Source organism: Somniosus microcephalus, chromosome 7 (assembly GCF_052327205.1).
Source record: "Somniosus microcephalus isolate GS21.2 chromosome 7, FLI_Smic_1.0, whole genome shotgun sequence".
Classification (NCBI taxonomy): Eukaryota; Metazoa; Chordata; class Chondrichthyes; order Squaliformes; family Somniosidae; genus Somniosus; species Somniosus microcephalus.
The window spans coordinates 151,999,396-152,013,541 of NC_140993.1; the positions used below are offsets into that span (position 1 = coordinate 151,999,396).

General features: G+C 43.3%; 1 protein-coding gene across 5 annotated transcripts in view; it reads right to left on the reverse strand.

Annotated features, from left to right (window-relative positions):
• Positions 1-4,904, reverse strand: part of arfgef1 (ADP-ribosylation factor guanine nucleotide-exchange factor 1 (brefeldin A-inhibited)) — a 390,120-nt gene extending 385,216 nt beyond the window's left edge. For 2 of the 5 annotated variants that reach the window (XM_085993109.1, XM_085993107.1), the window contains exon 1: positions 4,351-4,896. In XM_085993109.1, coding sequence (XP_085849235.1) covers positions 4,351-4,474 — 124 coding nt within the window. In that variant the 5' untranslated portion in view covers positions 4,475-4,896. Of the gene's footprint in view, positions 1-4,350 lie in introns of all 5 variants that reach the window. The other 3 variants (XM_085993106.1, XM_085993110.1, XM_085993111.1) reach the window with 3 other exon arrangements.
• Positions 4,905-14,146: the final 9,242 nt, after the last annotated feature.

Consider the following 14,146-nt stretch of genomic DNA (forward strand, 5'->3'; position numbering starts at 1 on the left):
GAAGTCTGATTTAAGATCAACCCTGTTAATACCACATTCCTGCAAATTATACCATGCATTATTTTCCGATAGGAATGGATTGGTTATTTCTGACACAATTCATTAGTAAACAGTAACCACAGGTATTCTCAATTGCTAATCAAATCCTGATCACCCCTCCCCTCCTTTTTACACTAACATAAAAGACTTGGCTGGTTATCCTCTATTAAAAAAAACTAATAGTCACCTTCACTGATACGAATTATTAAGTTACCCAATCATTTACTGTTTTATCACAAATGAAATAACATGACAACAAATAGGATTAAAAGTGGCTCAAATCATCTGAAAATTATTTCTACTTCAATATAAAACAAATGCATTTAACAAATCCCATTGTAAAATGAAGTAGAAACTTCAACTTAAAACATTTAGACAGCGACAAAGATTCATTTTCACTTTCAACTAGATTAAGTACTTAGCTTCACTTTAGTGCCTACACCACCACAACAGATTGGCTTATGTATGGATATTACACCAGCTTTTGCCTGCAGTGTCTCTGGACTTTTATGGGGAGGAAGGAGAGAAGAGAACATGCCCCACTCGCCATCATAATTAGTAGAATTCTCTCCTTTGCAGCATGCATTAAAACAAAAAGCCCACCTTGATGGTGCACAATCTTTTAAGCAAAACAAGTCAGGACCACCCATCCGCATTCAAAATTAGGGTCATGCCTAAATATCCCCCAAAAGGCATTATACAGCATTATATTGGCTCATAATGAAATCACAACACCTTTGACTAGTACAATATACTTTCAAGACGTCATAGTTACTTTATAACTCACTAGAAAGATGGTTACATTGGTGCTTTTAACACTATTGTAATACTACCTTAAAAACAAAATTGAAGCGATTATTTTGTTGGCAATCCTAGCAACATATGGTGAAAGATCCTAGCAGTATTTTTCATGCAGTATGTTGCTGATACTGCTACAGTACCAAGAGATGAAGAGTTATTTTTTCCCTTTGTCTTCTTTCTGGGTAAAAACGAATGAACCTGTTCACAACACAATCGCACGGCAATGATGTTGTTAACATTTTTAGGTGAAATTGAAAGAAAATTGTCACGAATCTACAAAATCTAAGTACCCGGATTAAAAGACAAAGTAAATAAACCAGCAAACAGAGAAAGCGATATGTTGTGTCGTGCATTTTATTACTCTACCCGGAAGTAAAACATTAACCGATTAAATTAGATCGTACCATTTCGACATCTCTCCACTTCAATACAAGGTTCACCAACATCAATGACAGAAAATACACGTTTTCCCTACTATGCACTTCCAAACACCTGCCCATGATTTAAATACAATTCCTTTGACTCAGTAATACACTCCTCTTTCATCAAGAAAGTGATTTATAATACATTTTAAAAAGGACTTTGGATTGGACTTAGTTTACAGTCAATGCGCCCGAGATTCAACAGTCGAAATAGAGTCCGAAGTGCATGAAAAGGGATGCTGTTATTCTGACAAGACAATTTGCTGCAGAGCAGAAAAACACGTTCAACAGACTTTGTCATCCTCCTTCGCTATCGGATACATGACAACGCATAATTACCTACTTAGATATAGCAACCCATGTGAAATCTTCCCTGCAAACCAAACCCTACGCCCTCTCTTCAGCAGCAAAAAAAGGCTATGCATTCTAATTAAAGTATGATCAAACGTGAGGGAACGAGAAGCTTACAAATTACAAATATAACAGCAAATCAATTACTCTGGGTGGACACGGCGAAACCCAGCCCTTCTGCTCCCCATTCGACTGCAGCAGAATTTACAATACTGTATTACTGAACCCATATCATCTCCCTGAGCTACGCAAAATATTAACTGACAAAAGAGAGCAAACATGTATCCGTAACCACATTACATATCTTGAAAAGTATACATTTCAATTCTAAAGTGGTACATGAAATATAATTACTTTTCAAAAGAGGGATTCTTGGTACAATAAAAAATGTTCATTTGACATTTTTTATTTTTAATCTGTTTATACACAACCACATAAAACCAGAACTTGAAAACTACAGCAATGCCTGCTAATGCTGATACAATGAGGCTGGATAGATCATGTTGTCAGAGGCTCTAATCTCACCAATATCTATGTACTCCCTGCTGTGCTTTTGTATAAATGGTGATAAGGCAGAGAGGTTACAGTAAAATAAAATTTGAAATATTATTTGGGAAAGCAATCAATACACCTAAAACAAACTGTACCATGTTATAGAATGTTCTAGTGTTAGAATGAAAGGTTGATTAAATGAATAATTAATTTAGCTAAGTAACATCTCCTACAGTTTCCACACACTGCAGACTTGGTCAGCATTTTGTTCAATTAATTTGTACATTCGATTTCAGTTCTTCTTCAAAAATCAAACCAAACCACTCTTCTGATGGACATACCAAGACCAGACTGCATCAGTTGTATTATTACTCTCTTTATTCAACATACTTAGTACACTCAAAAAAATGCATACTAACCAAGGCCTTCCCAATCAGGTATTAACCTACTGTAATTTGCCATTACTCCAAGGTCTATTCTCAAGGGCATTAGTCTGAAAAGGTTAACACACATACATATATCCCTCAGTACCCACCCAAATCCTCCACCTTTTGTGACCTCCTCATTAAAGATCCCCGGGTCTACAGTGTTTCACAAAAAATACAACTGCTCATATAGCCTGAAAATGTGATCAGCAGCAACAACCTGAATGAATGGAGGAACTCCGAATGAGATGAGTCACTCGAAACTCGTGTGTGTGTACACAGTATAAATAACTGGAAAATGTCATGGATGATCATATAGTACTTTGCTTCAAATATTAATTGTACACCTTCACATCAGTGAACACCTCTCTGAGCCTTATGTATTGTTTGCAGTAAATGCATCTATAGTTCAATTAGCTACAGTAGTTACACAATTTATTTGCACGACATGAAAAGCAATGTCAAATTCCATAGTGAATACAAACAACTTGCATTTATAAAGCATCTTTACGTAGTAAAACAAGGTTCTCGATCAATTTAACACTTCCAGTAAAATATTAATCGCCTCACTGATTAAATACATTACCTCACTTATATTACTATTCCTCACCTGAAAATAGCTGTTCAAATCTATTTATTCTCATTTCATTTTACAGTAAATCAGAGACAATCACCAGCTGATATACTTACTGCTGTAAAGATCAGCATCCAATGGAAACATAAAATACACCTGATTCCCCAGACTTATTCTATGTGAATGACTTTTTCCTTTACCTCTAGCCTTCGTCTCTGTATTGTTTTACATTCATTTCCTTTATAATTGGTTATACAAATAACTTTGAATTTTTACATCTAAAAATGTTCACTCCCTAGCCTGACACAGACTTTGTGCACTTTTATTTGAACTCCTCTGCAATGTAACCTTGTGCTTCTCCCAGTGTCAGCTTGGCCTGCACTTCACAAAACTTTACATCAAAATATTTGTACCTCTATGCAGACACACTTAATTTGCTGTTATGTTTAAATAAATTTCATTCCCAATGAATTTAAATAATTGTGTGTCATTTAAATAGCTGTGTGTCATCTTGAATCATTCAAATGTACAAGGTTGCTCCTTCCTAGTCTGTTCTCACCTAGTATTATTTGATCTTGCTATGGTTTTCATTTTATATATATTCTATATATTTAACTTTCTGGGTAATTAATATAAACCCTTATAAGGTAGATAACAAAATTCGTTTTCTATTCACTGACTTGTCACCTAGTCAAGGCCCCATTCCCAGATCAATTGACAGTAAATGTCTTTTTCACCCTTTCTGTCTCTCTCTCTCTTCCCCTCCCCACAACACGCATGTAGAATAGGGAGGCATATGCCATCTATATTCTTATTAGCACCACACTGCCATTAAAATTACTATCAGCCCTATCCCAGTTACCATGAACTTCCCACTTGTAAACAAAGCTTACAGAATACTTGTCTCCTTTTGTGTTACTTGGTCTGAATCTTGTCAATATCTTCCATTCAGCTTATTTTTGATATTTATGTGTTTTAAAAATACTGAAACGTCAGGGATGAATTTATTTTGTGTTAAAATATAAACACATGTATTTGTAAATACACACCACGAAATTACAGTATGGGCTTGGGCCCTGCACTTGTTTGACACAAGCCTATGCATGTACGCATATACATAAGGACTTGTATTTACATTGTCATCATTACCAATTGCTTTGTTAATATTCACAGTGTCTTTGTAAATTGAAACTTCAGTGTACTGTGTCTATCATCATCATAAATATATGAAAGATTCCTCTCTCACCCAGTGCCACCTCGCAGGCTTTGCGCAGCTGAGAGTGATGCGCCTTCTTCACCTCCTTATCAGCCAAAATCTTCTCAAGCGCCCTGGTGAGAAACATGTTCTTCGTCTTTTTCCCTTCATACATGACGCGCTGCCCACTCGAAGCGGCCCAGGGCTCTTTCTCTCCCTCTCTCCTGCTGGATTTTCCGAATATTATTAATTTGTTCTTCCCTCTTTCTCTTTACCCCTTAAGAACAGCGCGAACAGCAAAAGGGGGGGGGAGGCAACGAAAGGAAAAAGACGATGCCGCCGAACCGGGCGGGAGCTGCGAGCCCGCTGTACTGTATATAACCGGAGCTTTCCTGCTCTAGTGGGGAGAGGAATTGTGCCGAACGCCAAGCTCCTCCATTACCGACCCTCCAGCGCCATGTTGGAAGGAAGCAGCGTCACGCCCGGGCTGCAGCAAAGGAAGGCGGAGCGCGAGCTCCCGGCTCACACACTCACTTCCTCGTTCTACAATCCAGGGCCAGGGTGGAGAAACAAGGCGCACGCACATTCAATGCAAAAGATGGCACTGCTGCTTACTTCCTTATCAACCTGCAACGCTACTTGTTTATTAACATATATATATGTGCAAACAAATAGTCTCCAAATGGAAACGCTCCTTCTGTTATGTATATGCATTCAATTCGCGTAACTGCACCGATTTGGCAGATTCTTTGGAAGGGTTTCAATGTCAGAAAGCTTGGCTAGAAGAATACTACCCATTGGCCATCATTTATTAAGATCTTGTGACATAAATTACTAATTTCATATTAATACATTTGAAACAGTTGAACGTAAAATATTTTTCTCCAAGGAATAATAAGGAGCTGAGCCAGGATTTTAGAAAGGAGAGACAGCGCAGTCACCATACAGATATTGAAAACGGTGAGAGTTAGCATTGAAAGGTAAATACAGTACCCAGATTAATATTGTTATGCTGCATTTTTTCACATTTCTAAACATTGTAATAAGAATGTCACAACTATTCAGTTCTTGGTCAAAACAAATTAAAATTACATTTATTTAGGATTATCAACGTTCTGTACATGACTTTAAAGAAAAACTTTTGTCCAGTACATAGAAAATAGGTTTGAACGCAATGTGCTAATAGATTTTTTTTGTCTCCACTACCAAAGCTACCTTTACTGTAGGATCATCCTGGAGGGCAAAGGTAACCACAGGCTCCTTTTTTTGCTACCACCTCCTTAAACCCCGCTCCCCTGCCCCCTCACCTGTAACAAAAAATTCAAGGAGTTCATAGATTTATTTGTGACCTAGAGACCATTTGTTGAGCAGCTTTTGCCGCTTACCCCCTTTCTCTTGCCCATCAAGTCAAACTTCTCCAACTCCCGTCCTATCCTCCGTCTAAACCTCTCTCTTTCTCTAGTTTCTCCCCCCTCTCCCTGATGCCCTCTCTAAGCGCATCTCTTCCAGAGACCTACCTCCTGCTCCATTGACCCTATTCCCATTAAAGTACTGATCACCCAACTTCTTTTATTGGCCCCCATGCTAGCTGACATTGTAAATGGTTCAATCTCCTCAGGCACTGCCCCTCTCCATTTCAAAACAGTCTCATAACCCTGTTCCTCAAAAACCTGACTCTCGACCCCTCTGTCCTCGCTAACCACCACCCTTTCATCTCCAAGGTCCATGAACTTGTTTTCACCTCCCAGACCCATGCTGACCTTTTCCTAAACTCCCTGTTTGAATATTTCCAATCAGGTTTCTGTTTCTCCCACTGCACCAAATCAGCCTTAACCAAAGTCACAAATTACATTCTCTGTGACTATGACTGTGGTGCATTATCCCTTCTTGTTCTCTCTGCAGCCTTTGATAGGGTTGACCACGTCTTTTTCCAATGCCTTTCCTCCATTGTTTATCTCTGTGAGACTACCAACAACAACAGCAACTTGTATTTATTTACCGTTACATGGTTCCATTCTTACCTACCTGATCATAGCTAAATATCTCTAGCCATGGCTTCTCTTCCTCATTCCTGCATTGTCACCTCCAGAATCCTGAAAGATTCATCCTTGGTTCTCTTCTCTTCCTCATTTGCATGCTGCACCTTGGCAATGACATACAGCTCTACCTCTCCACTGTCTTTTTCAACCCCTCCACTACCTCTGTGCTGTCAGACTCCTTGTTTGGCATCCAATCTTGGCTAAGCTGTAATTTTCTCCAGTTACATAGAATTACATATAGTTTTACAGCACAGAAACATGCCATTCGGCCTAACAGGTCTATGCTGGTGTTTATGCTTCTCACGAGCCTCCTCCCACCTTAGTTCATATCAACATATCCTCTATTCCTTTCTCCCTCCTGTACTTATCTAGCTTCCCCTTATTGGAAGTATTAGGAAGTCCAAAACCATTGTATTTGACCCACAGAAAAAACTGCATACCTTTACCACCAGCTCCATCTCCCACCTTGGCCACTGTCTCAGGCTGAACCAGACAGTATGCAATCTCATTGTGCTGTTCGACCCTGAGCTGAGTTTTTGACCCCATATCCTCTTCAAGACAAAGACCACCTACATAAAATCACCTGTCTTCACCCCATCTGCCACTGAAACCCTCATACATGTCTTTGTCATGTCTAGACTCAATTACTCCAATGCTCTCCTGGCCAGCCTCCCACTTCCATAGACTTAAGCACATCCAAAATTCTGCTACCTGTATCCTTCACCAAATCCTGCTTGCCCATCACCCTTGTCCTTACCAACTTATATTGCCTCCTTGATCCCAAATATCTTAAATATGAAATTCTATTTTTTGTGATTAAATTCCTCCATGACCTCACTCCTCTCTATCTCTGTAATCTCCAGTGCCATAACTACCCTCTGAATACTTGGTTCCTCTGACTCTACATCCCCCCTCCCTTCTGCCCACCATTGGCAGTCATGCCTTCAGCCACCTAGATCCCACTCTCTCTTTGGAAGTCACTCCCGAAACCTCTCCACCTCCTTTAGGACCCTCCTGTGAATGTTGCACTCATTACCAGTATTAAAATCAAGCACTAACAAGTAACCTATAAAAAAGATTGGAAGCAATGTAAAGCTCCCTCCACGGTGCCCTCATAATCTGCCTCAACCTTCAGAACTAAAGAGCAACCCCTGCTACACCATGGTTTTGCTGTCCACCTGCACTCACAAGGTAACAAACTGAACTGAGATTAGTTTACTTTATTTTGGCCCCTTACAGCCATCAAAGAAAGATTTTCATCCCATCGGTGAAGCCATTATCACAGAAGAAGACAACTTTAATATTATAATTTGTCAACAGAAACATTGAGAAATATAAATACATGATCATACATGATCATACATTATGGCCCGGATTTTGTGATGGTATTGACGGCGAAACTGTCAGCATTCACCATCATTACCCCTCTGAAAATGACAGCAACTTCTGGAATCAGCGCATGCAAAGATAAGCGTGGAAATGCAGAAGTTGCTGTCAGTCATTCCCTGCTCCTCCACAGGTTGTGCTGTGACATTCCGCAGAGCCGGCAATTAATTCAAATCACAGTTCTTGACAAAAACATGCCCTATTACGCTGGAATATTGCTGGTAAACTGCCCCCACACCCCCCTCTCCCTCCTTCCTTAAGACACTCCTTAAAACTTACCTCTTTGACCAAGCTTTTAGTAACCTGTCCTAATAACTCCTTCTTTGGCTCTGTGTCAATTGTTGTCTGATTATACTCCTGTGAAGCATCTTAGAATGTTTTACTATGTTAAAAGTGCTATATAAATGCAAGTTGCTGTTGTTATTAGTTGCAACTGTAGTTCATGAAATGAGTTTGGGCAGTCACAACTCAGCTTTCAAGTGGCTGTGTGCCCATAGCATAAAACTGCCCATAATTTTGCACAAATTGGTCTTAAATCAGCAATCTCACATGAGTTGTCACATGGCTAGTGTGGGAAATAGAAAAATCCACAACAGTGGATGGGGAATCCACTTCTGTATTGGAGTTAAAATGCAATTTTGGGGAAGCATTTTCTTCTTCACCTGACACACTATATCTGACCTGGGTATGAGTGATGCTGTTGCTGGATATCAAAATAAAAAAAATGTTCTGTGCTAACATTAACATTCCACCCCACAGTGATCATAAAAAGCTGCCAAAATTTAAAAAAAATTAAAAGTTAATGATTGTCAATGAATATAATATATACATTTCTAAGTATTTCACACTAGATTTCAGAAAACAAATTACACTTCTCTGATTCTACTGAGACCTGCATTGCTTTGATTAAAACATTTAATTGAAAAGCCTACCTTTGAGGTATTAATATACTGTACAATACATCACAAATTGTAAGGTCAGTAGACCTCAATAAATGTTTCTTCAAATAGAGTTGTAGTTGCCAATAAACACATTGGCCTAGAAATTCAGGGATTTAGCGCCCACCGTTAAGGCCCATTTTGAAGAAAAAATGGCGACCGACTCACTTCCGCCCACTTCTGCACACTTACGACGGGTCGGCAGCGCTGCCGTTGGCTGCGCTCACTACAGATATTAAGATTAGGCAGATCGTGATGTCAATGAGTGTGCAATGCTGATTTGACGCACGATCTGCCGTTTTGGACGTCGCCAATAAGCTTACCGCCTTCTCCTAATCACAACCAGCTGACCAAGTGTTCAGCAGCAGGAAGGAGCCCCCAGCAACGCTATTTAAAGGGATCACCATCGACAACTTGCATCTGACATGGTTTCTCAGTTTTACTGTTTCTGTCTAAGTTTCTGCAACTCTTGGAGCTTTCCAAACTTGTTTAAAGTTGCTGAGGTCACAGGGAGTGTTGGTGCAAGTGGAGAACACCTTGATTCTCATCTTAAAGGCTTCTACTCACAACACTTGCTCACAGTCATGGGGGCTCTACTTGCAGTCCCCTTCGCACTCGAGTATCATAGGGAGATGGAGTGGAGGCAGCGAAGAAGAGGACAAGATGCTCACAGAGGGAGGAGGAGGAGGGGCAGGAGGGCTCTCAACAGGAGGCCTTACCCACCTAGGGTCTTCCAAGAGCACTTCTCTTACCTCCACTTAAGTGAAGAGCAGTGTATTAGGAGGCTCTGCTTCACCAAGGAGGTGGTCACAGAACTCTTGACACCTCCTGCAACAAGACCTGCGGCCTCTGAGCAAGGCAACGATAGCTTTCCCAGTGGCCATCAAGGTCACCATGGTCCTCAACTTTTTTCACCAGCAGATCCTTCTAGTTTGTAACAGGAGACATAGCTAACATCTCCCAGGTTGCCGTCCATCGCTGCATCTGGGAGGTCACAGAGGCTCTCTACTCCATGAAAAGGGACTTCATTGTCTTCTCTCGGAACAGGATGAGCGCACATGTGATTTTGTCAGGATAGCGAGCTTTCCCATGGTGCAGGGCGGCATCGACTGCACCCATGTGGCTTTGCGGGCATCATGCAACAATGCTGAGATGTTCCATGACTGCAAAGGCTACCACTCACTTAATGTGCAGTTGTTGTGAGACCACGCCCAGCACATCCTGACAGTTAATGTCCACTATCCTGGTAGCAGTCATGATGCCTTCATCCTGCACCAATTCAGTGTGCCAGCAAAATTCCAGCCACCACATCAAACTCGAGGGTGGCTGCTCAGTGACAAGGGCTATCCGCTCTGCACCTGGCTGATGGCTCCCCACCACAACCCCACCACTCATGGCCAGCAATCATATAATGACAACCATGTTGCCATGAGGAGCATCATCGAGCAGACCATCGGGCTGCTGAAGCAATGGTTCCGCTGCCTTGGCCACTCGGGAGGAGCCCTCCATTAGTTGCCAGAGCGTGTGTCCCATTTTGTGGTGGTCTGTTGCATACTCCACAACGTGGCCATCATGAAGGCACAGCCCTTGCCACCAGGGGTTGCGGGACCACCTCAGGAGGAGGAGGAGGAGGAAGAGGAGAGGAAGAGAAGGAGGAGGAAAGGATGAGGCAGGCAGCAAATTCCCGTTCCAGGCGGGCTGTCCATGAGCGTCTCATCAGACTCCGATTTGACTGAATGAAACCCCAGATCCCCATTGCTCACCACTTCCCCATCATACCATCCCTCTGTCACAGAACATCACAGCGTCCTCCTGAGCACAAAGCTGAAATGAGAGCCACCACAAAACACACATTCCAAACAAAATTAATAAATTTATCAAAATCCAATCTCAATACCAATGATTCACCCTTGTGCATTCCCTTGGTGTCGGTCTTTCGTGTGATTTTTCCTAGTCTAGTGGTCCTACGCAGTGCTCCCCCAGTGGCTGCAGCATGGCTGGTGGAAGGCTGCTGACTTTCAGTGGGGGAGACTTCAGATGGCCTTGCAGGACAACCTTGAACAGCTCTGTACCCATAAGGCCCAGGCGTAGACTGCACCACCTTGGCATGGGTGGCAACAGTCTGTGCTGGATGGCTGATAGACAGTAGCAAGGGCAATGGCGGAGTGGCAGTGGTGGGAGTAGGAATGCTGTCATCCTGAGAGAGGACGGCAGGTTCTTGCTCCAGAGACCCACTGCCACTTCCCTGGGGTGGCGCCTCAGCATTCCTAGCAATCTGTTGGAGCACAGATTGCTGGACTGCTGTGACATCCTGCAAGCCCCTTTCGACACTCATAAACCCAATGATGATGGCAGCAGTCTGAGCTTGCGTGGCAGCAAGCTGAGCCTGCAGGAGAGTAGTCTGCACTTCCACTACAGCACTGAGATGTGGGTCGCTTCCGCCTGTGCTGTAATGGAAGCTGAAAGATCGCCCATCACACGCAGCATCATCCGTGGGTCCACAAGGTCTTTCCTGGAGTGGTCCATCATTTCCATCCTGGAAATCATGGGCTCCAAGCTCTGCACAAAGTCCTGTGCAATGTTGGAGCCAGACTCCTCCATGCTCCTTGACATTGCCAAGAGGCTCTCTGGTAGGCTTGCCATTGCACCTAGCATTTTAGTGTGCATGACCATCACCCTTCTTCTGAAGGCCGCCCCATCAAAGTCAACATCTGAATCCTGTGGAGCAGAATTCATGTGCAAATTTGCCCTCCAGGTAGCTGACACCCGAGCTACCCTTTCCCCCTGACCTAGCTGCAGTCTACTCATGCCCGATGCCTCATCACGTGCAGATCCTGCCTCTATACTACCCTCTACATTCCACACAGTACCATTTTCTGAGCTGGTGTCTGCGAGTGTCAGTATCTCTTCTTCTCCATCAGTTTGCTGAAGATGATGAGGGACAGTCTGTGCTGGTGGCACTTGTGTATCTGAAAGCAGAAAGGCACAAGGATCGGGTTGTCGTGAGGAGACAGCAGTGGGAGGGTGGAAAGCAAGATATCCATGCATACACCTTCAGCAGCTTGTAAGTGAGCAGAGATTGTGGGATGAGGGGGAAGTGGGATGTGAAAAGAAGGATTAGATATGGCCATATCATCATCAGCAGCAAAAGTTTCAACTTCTCCACTGTTACTGCCCCTCCAATAATTTGAAAGACGGATTCCTTGAGGTCAATCAGGATGTGAATCAATGTTCCTCCTAATTTCTTTTGGGCCACGCAGCCCCTTTAATGGGCTGCGCGGCCCATTCAAACGTCCGTGCATGTGCGTTTATTCAATTTAAAAGCTGGCTCACCAGCTGCGCAGGAGCCCTGGAGCACTGTGCGACCGCATGGCTGCGCAGCTTAAAGGGAACATTGGTCTGAATCCTGGCTTGGCTGCCTCCCGTCTGTTGTTGCTCTCTGCCATTGTGAGCCACCTTGGCCTGCAAGAGAAAGGGAAGTGTGTCAGTGAGTGTGGTGCAATGTGTTTGGGTGATGTGCCTGCCATGGTTGAATAGCTGTCAGTGTATGCAAGATGTGAGCAGTGGTAAGTGTGTGAGGGTGAAGTGAAGCCATGATTGTGAGGTATGAGTGGTGATAGCTAGAGATTGTTCATAGGTGATTGATGGGGTTGTGGTGCACTGAACAGTGTGTGAGGCTTGTGGTGGAGATGTTGGGATATGGCATTTGCTGAAGCCTTCACTTCACTCACCTTGATCAGCCATGTGAGGTCATTAAACTTTTTGTGGCACTGGATCCATGTCCTTGGGACAACTCTGGTGGCCGTGATGGAGTCAGCAATCTCTTCCCAAATCCTTCTGGTGATGAGCTTTGATGGCCTCTTGCCTCCCTATGGGTAAAGCACAGCCTGCCTTCATTCCACCCCCAGGACAAAGGCCCCCAGTGCAGCTTCGAAAAAACGTCTCGCTCTCCCTCTCGGCTGTTGGGCCATCGTGTCTTTTCATCTGACAATGAGGTGCTTCTGCAACAAAGCAGCTCCCCTTTAAGTAGTGTAGAGAGCCTTGGCCAAACTTTATTGGCCAGTAGACTGCCCCTGATATTGTCCCCCCCCTCACCCTCTGTTTAGCGTTAAGCCAATCAGCAGCGCATTTAGCGCTGAGATCTGCGCTCCAATCATGTTAATGTGCACAAATTTTGCATGCTGCCTCACTGCTTAGAAGTGGCGCAGGCAAATAGCGCAGGCCCGTACCACCGCCCGTTTTCGGGTCTTATCCAATTTCTAGGCTGTACTTTCTCACTCATTATTGCTTGGGTTTTCCATACATACACTGTTATGCAATCATTTTAAATCCAATGCGTATGTTGCATTATGTACAATACAAAGATAATAAGCTTCCATTAGCAGTCAGTATGAATTGATTCATGTTCATTGAACCAAAAACAAAAAAGCAAAATCAACTCTTTGAGACAATTGTAGGGTATGGTTATACATATTTGAAAAGATTTAATTCAATCAGAGAATGCTGCGACCATGGAAATACTCTGTCATTCCACGCCCTTCGGCACAGGTAAAATGATTGTGCCACTTTACAAAGTAATTTTGCATTAGCTTTGAAGAGTATGAGTAATAGCCATTACCAGTTGAACTGAGATACCATTTGAGTTTTGCTGTTTTCTTGCTCATTTATGTGGCCTTTCGAATTTATCTCAAATTCTCATCCCTAGCTAGTAATGGAAATATTACACACTGCAATATATACAGCAGGTGTATCAACTGCACAAGCAGTGGCGTGATTGATTGGGCTGGGACACTAAAATTTTGGATATGGCCCAAAAACGGGCGATGTCATGGGCCAGCGCTATTTGGCTGCGCCAGTTCAAAGTGGTCCAGGCAGCACGCAAAATTCGTGCTGACTGCTCATTTACATGATTGCAGTGCTGATCTCGGTGCTAAACACACTGCTGATTGGCTTACCGCTCAAAAGGTGGGCCAATATCGGGTGTAGTGGTAATGTTTGGCCTAGTCTTTCTTCACTCCTTAAAGGGGAGGTGCTTTGATGCAGCTGCACCTCATTGGAGTTGGAGTTGGAGTTGGAATTGGAATTGCAGTTAGAACACGTGGCTGAGCACCAGCAAAGAGAATGAGCCAGAAGGTTCTCCGATGCGGCGCTGGAGACATTGGTACTGGCCGTGTAGAGGAGGTGGGCTGTCCTCTTCCCGCAGGGTGGCAGGAAGCCATCAGCCCATACATCGAGATGGCTGTGGCAAGAGATAGCTGGGTACATAACAGCCAACAGTGTGGTACGGAGAACATGGATCCAGTGCCACAAGAAGTTTAATGACCTGCGAGGAGTCGGCAGCAGAGAATAAAGAGAGTGGGACCCGAGGACAGTGCAGAGCTGCGAGGAGTCGGCGGCAGAGAATAAAGAGAGTGGGACCCGAGGACAGTGCAGAGCTGCGAGGAGTCGGCGGCAGAGAATAAAGAGAGTGGGACCCGAGGACAG